The 13,789-nt window shown below is 47.4% G+C and overlaps 1 protein-coding gene across 1 annotated transcript; it reads left to right on the forward strand.

The window, feature by feature from the left end:
• The first annotated feature begins 3,313 nt into the window (after window positions 1-3,313).
• LOC131284918 (uncharacterized) lies at window positions 3,314-4,575 on the forward strand. The gene is made up of 2 exons (XM_058313776.1): window positions 3,314-4,420; window positions 4,495-4,575. Exons 1-2 carry the CDS (start codon window positions 3,314-3,316, stop codon window positions 4,573-4,575), a joined length of 1,188 nt encoding a protein of 395 aa, XP_058169759.1.
• Window positions 4,576-13,789: the final 9,214 nt, after the last annotated feature.

Genomic DNA, 13,789 nt, shown 5'->3' on the forward strand with positions numbered 1-13,789 from the left:
TGTCCTTGGTTTTTCCCTTCCCCTTCCTTCCTTTCTGTGCACGTAGCTTAGCTGGGGAGGAATGGAATCCGGCGGACAGTAATTGCCTGACTTCATTCATTCGCTGCTGATCGCTCGATTTCCGCACACTTTCTTGGAGCCCTGAAAGACGGAATTCAAAATCGAAATAAAACAAATTTAATACGAACAAACGCTCGGAAGCAGTAGCAATAACCCTTGACAGGGGAGCGTGACGCCAGAGATGCACTTTCCAGATGACTTTGGTGTGATCGTTGGCCGTTCAGTATTTAATTTTTGGACCTCCCTGACGACGGTGGTGACCGATGTTATCGATTACGGGGGGCTGCAAGAAAGTAAAGTCAGAAACGATCATCCGCGAGTCGTCAGGGGCATCGAATGTTGGCACTTGGAATTAAGCTATTACGTTCGTCGGTGATACAAAGAGAATTTCTTTTGTGGGTTTGTGGATTGAGTATATCGTTCTGATTCGCAATAGAATTGACTCTAAGGTCCGATATGTCCGATGATTCATTTCTAATTTTCTCCAAATCCCTATTTTATTGAACCACTCACAACTGTATTTTTTCAGATTGCGAAGGTAAAAATGTGGCAAAGTGGTACGCAAACAAAAAAGCATAATGGAGCAAACGAAAGGCAAAGAGGAAAGAAGTAGCTTTTAACATAAAAAATGTGCGAATAGAAGAACATTTCGCATTTAAATTATATTGTAGGAAAGTTTGAATTATTTAGAAATATTAAAAATATCGCCAGAGAGAATAAAGACATGGAGCTTTTCAGTTATTCAATATACAAGCAACGCAGAAGCAATAGAATTCTCATAGGGAACAACATGTATTATACGTTTAGCTTCCTTTTATGAAAATGCAATGTACGACTTGCGTTCTCTTACTAAAAAATCCTGTTTAGACCGGCTCTAGCTGAAAACCCCACCATTAGTAGGAAGCAATGTTATCGCTTTAAAATGTAACACCTTAAATCCTTTCCCAACAATGGGGTGCTCGTAAGTTTATCGTAATAGAGGTAACCACTAGACAAATAGCGTAAACCACACCAACAAGAATCCCGCAGAAAGGCAGAAGAGTGTGCACTTTCCCGTAGGAAGAGTAACGTTTGTCGAGGAACCGACCCGTCGATGGGCGAGGAGGGTGGATGCAGGGATGAGCACTGGGAAAAGTGGGCACGAGATCAGAAAAATAAATCACCAACGATACCGTCTACCCATCCTCTAGGTAGTCCTCCTCCATCGACAAAACCACCATCCGTGGTTGGTGAAAACTTTGCCAAAATCTTGATATTCTCCCTTTCTCACTATCGGCTTTTCTTCCAGTATGCGCAACATCGACGTCGTCCGTGCTCGTTGTCGAAAGTGGCGAACCTCCCGGGGGACTACTCTTCAAGCTGTCATTGAGCGTTCTTATCGCGTCGTTCCGATAAGGGTAAGGGAAACCGATGGCCAAAGTACCGCCGGTAGCAAGCACTCGGGGAAGCACACTTCGCCGGAATGTGACAATCACATCACCGCAAGTGGCCTATTCCGATTTTCCAAGGTGAGGGGAGGGGAGGGGGTTGCAAAGTGTGCGATTCGATTCTGCGGCGGTGATTGAGAGATTTATCGCTACCGTGCGTCCCCCGCTGGGGATTGGAGAAGCAGAAAGACACCCAATTCGTGTCACACACTTTTTTTCCCTTCCCACTCGGTGTCGATCATCTTGTACCGTATCGGAAGCCTGGGCGTGAGTATGTTGCAACGTTGGCGCGATTTGAAATTCAAATCACCCATCAAATGCAAATCGACAAATTATTTCCTCATCTCGTTGCAAAAGGCGCAAGGAAAAGAAATGTTGCTTTCCTACATAAAAATAACATCCCTCTCGTGTTTGAACCCCTGAATCACCTTCCCTGACGGTTGAGTGGAACAGCTTCAGGATATTTCCAAAGTATATAAATATCGACCAGGACACCAGCGGAATAGGTCGTCCACGACCGGTCAGCTCAAGTATCGCGTTGGTCTTCCGGGTGGCGACGCCGATGTCCTTCTTCTTATCGACCCCCCAAGGGGCAGCACACACCAACTACTTGTTGTGCGGCCAGTTTTCCCTGGAGAAAAACAAGAAAGTGCAATTTTTTTGTTACTTCACGGATGATAAAAAATAAAGGGAGAAAAAAAGCAAGTAAAAAATACAGAATATCGTACCGGATGGTTTTGGAGTGACTTCTCGGGCGGAAATGATTTATGACATTCTTATTGCTCGCGACCAGCGGGCACCACGCCGACGGAATCATAAGTTCGGAAGCCAAATATGTACAGCACGTCCTTCCATTCCTCCTGCAGTCCTGCATGGGAAAGGTGGCCAATCGGGTGGCCGCCGGATCCACCCTCCAAGAACTGAAACAATCAAGTTGGATATATCCGGAAAAATCACTCACCTCCCTGGTTGTATTTATTTTTTACATTGCTATCATTGTGATACAAAGGACATTTTTTCTGCCTGAAATACACACGAGGAAAACAACATTCTTACTTACACTCCGACACGGGCCAGTGTAGATTCCAAAGATATTTGTGGCTTTATCCGTGACATGGTCGTCCTAGACTAGTGCTTTCTTGGGTGAGTTTATTGTAACTTGTCCGATGATTTATAGTTTCTGGAAAATGAATAAAAGGTTCAAAGTTTATCACGATGTGCAATACGAAGATATGGTTTGAAAAACATTTTTTGAGAAAAAATATCACAAATGCGAGACAATTTCTGTTCAGAACAATAGAAAAAACTCTATACTGAATTGACGAAATACTTTTTCATACATAACTAAAAGGTGGTCTATGAAATTTGGTTTCACGTAAAGCTTATCTACGACAATCCAAATTATACTGAATCTAGTAAAAATCTTTGTGGCCTATACATATTTATGACTCACCCGTATAAATGCCGCATTCAATTCGTAAAAACCCCTACCGAGGATTGTGAGTTGATATAACGTAACTCAGGAAAATAGACCTAAGGACGGGGAGACAAGGGACCTATCAGTCGTATGCATATGTCCCTAAACGAATCTTCATTTTGAGAATTTATGGATTTGCTTCCGGTTCCCAGCGGGTGCAAGGGAGTGCTTCGGGAAGTTGATTGTTTTCTAATCACAGAACTTCGTATAAATAAACCTGTCAATCACGGCGACATCGAAGTAAGTGTCGTTACGGTGACAACCGAAGCGCGGAGCAAAAGATCCTCCCAGTCAAAGAAGGCTTTGGATGGAAGACACATTCGAGGTGGTAAGCGTCTCGGTTTGAAAAATGAACTATCTGCTACACCGCCACCGTAGCCCCGCTGCAGTCGTACCGATCCCGGAAGGTCTCGAGGAGCTTATGGCGGAGATAAGTCGTGAGGTGCTGCGCGCCCAACCGCCGGACGTTATCGGTTTCATAGCGGACTACCTGGAGGAAAAGCTGGTGCGCCGCGAGAACCGTCGGCTGGCGGAGAAAGTCGTCGACAACGTTCTCGACCTAAGCCTCGACATCGTGGCCATGCTGGAAGCGGTCGGGATCGATTCGGAACGAGCCGAAGCTGCGATGAGGCGCATCCGCGAGGAGTTCCACCGGCACTTCGAAACGAAACCGGACGACGAGCGACTGCGGGAGGTGTTCCGCGAACGGGATATCCTGGAGCGACTGATCAATGAGTGCCGATTTAGCGAAACGGAAGCACGCAAAGCATCGGCGATCATCGAGCAAGCATATAGGACGTATTACTACCGAAACGCGTACAAGGGCTCGCATCCGCCGGCGAAGAATATGGATTGGCAGCAGGCGGCGAAACATTCGTTGAGCATCTACGCCCAATGCCGGCCCACGAAGGAGGAGATGGAGGTGGCTGCCGGACGCATACAGGCTGCCTATCGGGCATATTACACTCGAAAGCGGGAAGTGATGGACCGACAGGCTGCGGTCATACAGCGTGCGTTCCGAAGCCATCGGAATAGGGTGCATGGACTGGCAGAGGACGAACTGACGGATGGTTTATCTCGCGAAATCCTGTTGCAGGAGGTTACGATAACCGAACATCAATCGGCAACCAGCTACTCTGCGTCTGAAGCAATTCTTCGTTTAATCCAAGATACCATTGGTGATCCACCGTCGAAAGATGTGCAAGAGTTAACGGCGGTTAAGGCCGGGCCTATGATGGACGAGGATGAAGCCGCTACACTCATCCAGTCAGTATTTCGTGGACATCGGAAAAGAGTCCAAGGAGCGTCGTTATCGAAATCCATGGACAACGGCCCAGCGCCCGAAGGGATCCACGAGGCGGCAACGTTGCTCCAATCGACAGTTCGGGGCCACTTGGCGCGCAAGAAATTGCAACAAGAAGCGACAAGAAACAATCAAATGGCAACACTGCTGCAGGTAAGTCACTCGACTCTCAAGCTGCTCCGGCAAAGCTCGCGGAACCTGAACTAATAAAGCCATTAACTTTACAGTCCCACGCTCGCGGCTATCTGGCCCGCAAGCGACACTTACGAACCCATCCCGGTGACGATAATTCACCGAAGAGCTGCTAGACGCTGCGGTACGCTTTCCCGACATCGAAGGGAGCCCGACCTCTTTCCCCGGCCGGGAAAGCGACGAGGGACGAGCGCGAAAGTGTAGATTCAGATTTGTCGTGGCTTGCGGTTTGACACTCCCCTCCTCACCGGTGTGCTTCACTTTGTCCCCTCCTTCCCGCTGTCGTAACCGCCAGTTTGCGTACGCCGATTCCCGGAAGCCATTCAACGGTGTACTTTCTCACGCTCTTCGCCACCACGGAACGGCGCACCATGCCGGGGCGACCCGAAACGAGGACGGCGACGACGACGACGACGACAACCGCCGCTGCCGCTACCGGTGGGCCATAAGCTGCCTCTCCCCGGTGCGACAGTTTCTGACACCATCAAAATTTAATTAATTTAAAAATACTACTTCGCCTTCACCGCGCGCCATCCTCATGACATGTCTATCTTTTGCCCTGACTTGGGCGTCCCCGTCGGCACCGATTGGGAGGCGCATGAAGTACGTCCGAAAGTGCGCCAAGTGGTTACCGAGATCGCCTCCGAGTTGTGGATCTCGAGTGATCCCATCATCCACAGATGCATCTCTATTCCATACGTCCACCGGTCGTGCGTTCTTTTAATTCTCCTAGTTCTCGGTAGCTCCCGTGGAAGATGGTGATGATGATGTTGATGTTTGTTTTATTCACGTGAATTCTCGCAATACGGGCAAGAATTGGAGATAACCGACGTCACACCGGTTTATGACTTTCTGTGTGAGTTTATTTCCATTTTCATAAGCATCCTCTTTGGTCGCACACGGTCCTAAAAAGAGAAGCAGAAAAGAAGTGGTACATCATAAACACGCCCGGCTACAGTAACAAGAGCAAACAAAACTCAGAAGGAGCAATATCGCGCTCGGACATAAATAATTTAATTACTGCCTGGGAACCTTTTGGCGCGATGCGAAGGTAAATGGTTTTCGGCTGACCACTCACCACCACCGGACCCCGGGGGTTTGGCGTTTTGATGGAACATAAAACCTGACCGAAGTTGCTGCGTGGTTGATGGAAAAATGTTTGACCATAGCGCTCGGCAACGGGTAGCTGGAAAACAAACCCAACGCTGGTGAGTCATGTAGAAATTGTTTTCCCAACACACGCTCTATCTTTCTGTGTTCTCCCGAAACTTCTAGTTACGCTTTCCAACCAGGTACCGGGTGTGCAATATGTGTCTGTGTGTGTGCCTTAGATTTGCGCTAGAGACCAGAGACCACCAACGAATTACAACAGAAAAATTAATGACTTCACACGCTGGAGGTGAGCTTCGGCCCCAACCTCGGCCGAAGGTCACGTGCTGTCCGGAATGGGTTTTGGGGCTGGTGGTCAGGTGTTTTCGTCGCTCTCCAAACGATACGCCCAGGTTGTTCCAGGTGTCAGCGCAGGTTTTAACCCGTCCTGTGTGGTCTTCTACGGAAAGGCGGGCCTTAATCGCACTGGTGACGTCCACCTCGTTCCACGGCAGCTGGGAACAAAAGACAACGAATTCCGAAATTTATCACAACAACCACAAGGTAGGCTACTTCGTCTAAAACATATCCTTTCCTGTAAATCTAATGGCAAGGAATTAGACAAGATTGTTATCTCGTAAACTACATATGGCGCCACGGAGGGATGGTGTTGAGGTCGCGCTAGGGATAATCGTCTAACGCAGATGAGTTCACCCTACTTTCAAGGAATTTCGGGAAGGATGTTCCCCTTTCTCCCATCGTGTGGTACTTACTTCCGGGACTGTAAAGACGCGTATAGATTTACGGCGCTCTCCCGACTAATTGCGGACACATGTAGCGGAGGAGTTTGTTTTGCTTTGCGGTCTGGGCAGCTAATTGAACGGGAGTGGATGCGTGAGAAATCTATTTCCCACACACACACACATCCGCAGGCGCAATTTGTCCGGGAAATATTTTAAGCCACAATATTATGACACATTTCGTTTGCCTTTTTGTGGAAGGTGAGTGGGTTCGGGTGAACGGAAATAGGCAAAATTTCCAAGAATTAGGTAGCTAACCGCATTTAAAACAAACTATGTAGATTCATAGTCCCTTTATTTACCATCGATCAAATGAATCCCTATCACTCCACCTGGCCACTGAGAGGATTTCCGGAACGAGTCCCACTACTAACGACTCTCAAACGACATTGTGGGTCCAGCCAATTTATATCATTCGGCAAATCCATCGCTATCATCCCTTTCGGGAACGTCACCGTGAAGGAAGGAGGTCACGCGAAACAAATGAGGCCACATTTTTCATCCCGTCATTGCAGCCTCCCACGCACACGGTCAAATGGTCACCGTGGATAGGAGACCCTTCCAGCGGCCGTCCCGAAATAAGTAACCGGATTAATTAAAATGTTTCCCTTCATTGTGGGCTTACCATCATTTAGCCAGGGAGGGAACGGGTTGCCATGTAACCCTTGTGGCTACTTTGTGGCTATCTGCTGATTGCGGTCGCCCAGGAGTAGCTCGCGTCCAGGATGCCGTTTTGGAAAATGTCCGAACAACCGATGGGACCGATTTCATTCAATTCAATGCCACCGACCGATTTTACCGCGAATATCTGCCCCAATGGAATGTGCCGCTTTGATTCCCTCCAGGCCACGGAGCTTTTGTGATGGGTTGCTCAAAAAACACCCACAACCGTGGGTGGAAAACTCGGTGGATGAAAATTTTGCCCGCTACCCGGAGATTGGAAAGAGGTGGACATTTATTTGTGAAATTTAATAAAAGTTATCACTCACCAAAACGTCACACACACACACACACACACCGACCAGCGTTACACACAAAACTTGCCACGCTATCGATCATTGTCAACCGGAATGTAATTATGCACACGGTGCGGCGGGGAACCCACATGTGGCCACATTGTGTTGTGCGCCCTCCGCCCGACCGATTACCGGTAGATGGATGAGTCGCAAGAGGGATGTAATTGGGAGACGCCAATGGTGGTGGTCCCGGTGGGCCATTCAGTGGCACCGGGCGTACGGTCATACCGTCCATGCGTGAAGGTGTTGAGGCGTATAAATATCACCCACCGAAAGGAGCGTTGTCACGGTGGTGGGCAGCAACAAAAATAAATAAAACAGACTATCCACGCCGGAAAAGCGATGATGATGATGATGATGATGAGAGCAACGGCGACGAAGTGATGGACATGAGGCCAAGGGAGGACCTTTTTCCCGTTTCGCAAAACCGATGCTGGACGGATGACAATAACCGTAAACGCACGTGATAATTGTTATCTGCCCGATGGAACTCATAAATGTTTCATAATCACATTACGAGTGCGCGCGATTAGACGCCAGAGGCCACACGCTCGTGCACACGCCAATTTCCGCCGGCATATAGAGCCCTCTGTCACCAACTAGGGATGCTGGAAAACTTACTGGCTAGCTGCTGTTCGCCGATGTGCACCGGTGCCATTCTATCGGGCGGATGCCGTCATGCGGTTCCATGGTTGGATGAAATTGATTTTTGATTGCAACAAAAGTATCTCATCTCTTTTTCGTCGATAGGGCTCGAGTAGCTGTTAGTACCCGGAGGTTAACCACTGCTCCTGCTGTGACGCGAAACCACGGAAGAGGTGTTAATCGGCCGGGGTTTGGTGGTAAGTTCATGCAATCGGTTTGGTTTCCTAGGATCGTCGTTGTTTCCTTTCGGGACCAATTAGCTACAACCGCCCGGAACAGTTTTGGAAGTGCTTTTCTTGTTGTTGTCTTCAGTCCATTTCTTCTGTTCGACAATCTTGTCTTCTAAGGCCGGTACTTGCCTACCGAAGGGACAAACCCCGTAACTCGACACCCGGCGCAATGCAACACCGGAAAATGATTAACATATTAAGGAGCATCGAACTTCGAGCTGATCGTCCGCTGGTTCAGAGCGGATTCTTCACTTTGCTTCCTGTTTGCTGTTGGTAAGAAAACGAAAAACACCCGAAAACGCAACAAAATTTTATATTCCTTTCTCCCTTTTGAGTGTACCCTCGCGCAAGACTTTGGTAGACCATCGGGATTCCGTCCAGATTTATGACTCAAGCCCGAAGTTCCTATTATGTAGGAACCATAACGGAATTCCCAAGCGGATCGATAACCTTGGATGGTATTTTTCATTGGGAAGTAGGCGATGTTAAATTATTTTTAACCATAAAACACGTACTACAATCACACGAATGTTGCGACATTTGACATTTACGACAAGTCTAACAAGTGTAAGGTATTTTCCATCTTTATGTTAAAATTTTTGTGGAACTCAGGAGGACTACTGTGGGCGCTTCTGACAGTAAAAGTCCCTTACCTGGGGGCGTAAATCAGAGCTAATCGCTTGATCCTTCTCCTCTACCACGATCGACCTCTCTCTCCCTTGTGCTGCTCGGTTCCTGCGCCGGTTCCTTGCGATCCCCGCGGGACGCGTGGGAAGTCAAGTTCACACGGTGTCATATGCATCCGTTTTCGGAAGCCCTCCCGCTAACGGGACCATCTGGCCCATGCCCAGGGTGTCCGCGCCGCCTGGAACGGAAGAAGGTCGTCGGGTCGATCCCAATGCACACGGGGCAGTGGAAAGTGGTGCACTTCAGGATGCGCTCGAGTGTGTCTTCAAATTTCGGGAAACCCTCCACCGCTTTTTAGCGGGCCATTCGTTCCGTGATTGCGGGTCGCGCCCAGTGCTTGCACGGTGGGAAAATAAGACGATCGCCACCGCTCGTCTTCCGAGCAGCGGAAAGGAATTTGTCGAGCAATGGATGCATGCAGCACTCGAGCGGTGGGTGATAATTTACGCAGGATGTGCATCCACATTTGCCTATCAGCCCGTTTTCAGCAGGAAGGAATTCGAAGGGTCGGCAAAGCGATCACCCCAAAGGGATGCGCACGTTGTGTAAAATGATCCTCCTGGAAAGGGCACGTTGAGGCAAAAGTTAAGCTAAGCGGAATTTCGATCGCTTGCAGTAATTCTTTCGTTGCGGACACGACGCTATCTCACCCGCAGGCGTTGTGGTGAGAAAATCAAAAAGCCTTCCCATCAAACGACGAACACCGTCGACGGCTGACAACAAGATGTAACTGTCTTGTAGTCAGCGCCTAAAAACACGTGTATCGACCGGTGGACACCGACGGGAAAGCCCCCTTAACTGGCGGCTGATGAATGTTTGACATCGACCTGTCATACGGCGACGATTCCGGGCGTTGAAAAGCGGAAACGGTTGGCGCCTGGCGCGTCATTGATTAATCGCGAGCAAAAACGAAAGGGAAGGAAAAATACACGCACACACCTCCCTGGCCGGTCCGGGCGGAAGTGGAAAGCGTTTGACGCGGGTGGGGGAAATTAATTGAATTTTTCCCCGACTCTTGTTAAAATACCTTCGATCGGGCGGTGGCTCGGCAGCATCCTGTCTACCGGCAGAGTTGTCGGAAGTGTCAGAGTGGCAAAAAAAAACGACTATCAGTCGTATTGATTCTTTTTTGAGCTGTAAGTTCAGTGATTTAAAAAATCGGAACAAAAAATCATACATGTGCGACTTAACACGTTGACTGCCATGTCTGTCAATTTTGTTAGCCAGCTGGCTTTAATTCTAAAACGTTTTTGTCCCATAAATAAATGAAAATGCAAAATAAAAATTATATTTTTTATATTTTATTTATAATACAAACTAATTCGTTGCGAAGCTTAGTCTTTGTTTAGCCTTCGAACGTCGGTTTAATAAGTATTATATACCATTTTTATCAAAAAATATTGAACTAAAAAGTGTGTTAAAAACGCTTAGCAGTCAACGTGTTAATTGTAAAAGGCAGCTTCGAAAAGTGGTTATTTTGAATGACAGTGTAAAATGATATCCATCTTGTTTGTTCTGTAAGAAAAATATGTTTGCTAAACATAACAACAAAGCGCTTTGTAACAAAGACACGATCGCTGTAAAAGTATTTCAACAGCAGCATATATTTGTTTACTGTTTTTCTTCTTTGATAATTCATTGTTCATTACGAAACGGTGTCTTTAAAACACTATAACCTTCAACAAGTACAACTTGGTTTTTGATGTTTTGGTTCCAGATCAAATTCAGCAATAGATCTTTTGTGGTGATTTATCAACAAAAGGAAAAAAGGAACATTAATTATCAGTATCTTAGTACAAAATGGATGGAATCTAACATTCAAAATTTTAAGTTCCTAAAGAAAGTACTGTACACTCAGCAACAGTATACAAGTTGAAACAAAGCATCATCACCAAAGTGTTGACAGAAGAAACCAACTTTACCATTATTGCCGCTCTTGATAATTTATGGCCACGTAACTCAACGTTGGCACCTGGGCACACGAAGTTAAAAGCAAAGACACATTACCCCCAAACTCCGGCCCATGATTATCAAATATTAGCAAATGTTCGCCAAGAGTCTGCAACTCACATCACTTTTCTCACATATGGTATGTGTTTTTAGTGACATTTTGTGTACACGCACTTTCGGGGCGTTTTTGCTCACTAGCTTTACTAGAGGTCTCTTTCTTTTGTGTGGGAAGAATATTTTACTTACAATTGTTTTCTTTTTTGCAAAACCTTCGCGGTAGGTTATTTTTGCAGTGTGCACTCTACATGAAAGCGTACGCTTAGTTCTACTTTTATCGACTTAAACTTGCCAAGTTCTAGCTTTGTTAGGAACGAGTAGTAATTTTAAATGTATTTTTCATACTTTTCCATCAATTGCCAGCCAAAATTTACTACAAAGAAGTTCGTCGGGCAAACGGATGCAGCTGGTCCCCTCCTCTAATCGATCTCGTATCCTTGCTCCCCTTGTTCTCACAACGACCATCCTCTAGGCACGATTTAGTCTCATCGCACCGGCGCGGCCATCTACTGATTAAGTAATTACTCTCGCCGTGCACTCGGTGTTAAATGCGGTGAGCCAAAAATTAATGCCCAAGCATCCCTTCCCTTCCGCCTGCCCGCTTTTCCCTCCGCTGGGGAGCTATGCAACATCTCCCAGAGAGGGGTGCGAAAAAGCCATTGTCTTAGTGCCAGGCAAAAAACCCGAAAGGTGGAGGAAAATCCAAGGACCAAGGGAAGGGGCAATCGACGGTGGCGAGAAGCGCCTAACGGGAAAGGTACTTAAATAAAAATAATGAAGCGCACCAGCTGTACAGATACCGCGCCTTGTTGGAGGATGATACCGGTGGGGGGAAGGGGCCTGACTCTGGCGGGAAAGGACATGATATTTAATTCCCTCCCGGGATGATTACACACGCAGCGCGCCCCCCGTTTCACCCCCCCTACCCGTTGGTTCCGAGCCTTCGAGAACCACTAAGTTGTTCCATCTTCATCGGAGACAGAAGTGGCCGCCTCCAAAAAAACAACCACATCTCCCCGTGCGCAAAACGAGCGCGCGGCAAAAGGTCCTCGTTAATCTTTGCCTGTTTTTGGTTGCATCATTTCCTCTCTACTCCGTGTATTCCTTTGCTGATGAGTTTGGCCGGCCGGCTGGTGGTGTTGTTTGGCGTCCGGTCGATCCTTTCGCTTGTCATAAATATTGCAACAACTCGAGAGTGTTGTTTGGAGTCCGGAGGGCCGCCGACCGTGTTATCTGGTGTTCCCGGACACAAATCATCGCGCCCTTGGCTGCGTCGACGCGGGGATTTGTGCATAGATAAATTAGCAGCACGGTGCAGACCAACAACAACAAGAAGAACAAAAACAGTGCAGGAAAATTTGCTCTGAACCACAGAGGCTAGGAACAAAAAGGACACCTCTCACACACACACACACTGCTACCGACTAAAAGGCACCCGGTATTATTAAGTACTTAGCATAATGACCACGTGGAAGCTACATGCGGGGAAGGAAGGTAAAGGAGAGGGAGCGAAAGCTTGAGAGTGGATCACTAAATGATGCACTTTTTCCCCCGTCCCACCCACCACCAACACCCCATCCCTGGAGTTCACGCAAAATGCGCTAGATAACTTGCTGCGGATGGCTAGCATTTAATGATTATTATGATTTACTGAGCGCCAATCCGAATGATGCCATAGACACACACACACTCGCGCTCTCGGTTGACCGAGCACCATACGGTTCGGATCCCGCCAAGCCGAGGGTAATTATTTTAATGGTCAATTTGTCACTCGACGCTTTAGGTTACGGATGGACACATCCGCCTAATGGCTAGCCGCGGTGCGGCCACAGATGGACTTTCCTCCTGCCGAACAGAGCTGGATCAGCTGGCCGGTTCGTTGCCTATTCCGCCCCCCCCCCAAAAAAGGGAAAGAATGGTACACAAACGAAAAAGAAAACCCTCCGATTCGAGATTCGGATCGAGCGGTTAGATTAATTACCCCACCGGGCGAGATCAAGTGGAGAGGTGCCTTAATCTAATAAGCTCCAGCGGCAACCGAGGTCCGAAGAGGCCGGAGACCCCCGTGGGGAAAGGACGGAAAGGAGGGGAGGTAAAGGACCACCGCATCGGATAGGTCAGGTCAGGCTGGCTGACCGATTCCCCGGCGATTTCGATTGTTCGAGCCTCCAACCCGCGATGGCTCGTGCGCCACGACACACAAACGGACACGGAGGTCGACGCGATTTTGGGAGCTCCACTCCAAATGGACGGGCTTTTCTTCTGCCCAAGACCTGACCTGATTGATCCGCTGCCCGGGCCGGGCTGCCGAGGAAGGCATCGGGACAAAACGAAGATAAACGAGCGCATATGTGTATCATTTTTGGATGCCGCCCGTGACTGATTTCCTCGTGCGAATCGAAAATTCGATCGTCCACGCTTTGGGCTAGTTCGATTGGTTAACCTGATCGTGCGTTGATCGATATGAAAGCGAAATGAATTGGGCTTGAAAAGTATTGCAATTAGATACAAAATTTTTAAAAGTCTAAGTGTAGCAAAAGAACGTAAGAAATACCAAATTTAAATGTAATAAAAAGCATAAACCTTAATTTAAGTAAAAAATAAAACAACTATTCTTGTCATTCGTTGGCTTCTGTTTTGAAGGTAACTGTCGAAAATAGGAAGATATTCGGATTCACGGAGAAGCATCTCAGCAGTGGAAATTTGATGTACTTTGTTACATTCTCTAGCCACAAAAATAGTTCTAGAATACCAAAATTCTATTTTGAATAGATTTTTAGAAATTGTAAAAAGCCGTATAATATTTTGAGTCATATTCTATGTGGATTTACATTTAAATTTCCGTTACCTTAACAC

Source organism: Anopheles ziemanni, chromosome 3 (assembly GCF_943734765.1).
Source record: "Anopheles ziemanni chromosome 3, idAnoZiCoDA_A2_x.2, whole genome shotgun sequence".
NCBI lineage: Eukaryota > Metazoa > Arthropoda > Insecta > Diptera > Culicidae > Anopheles > Anopheles ziemanni.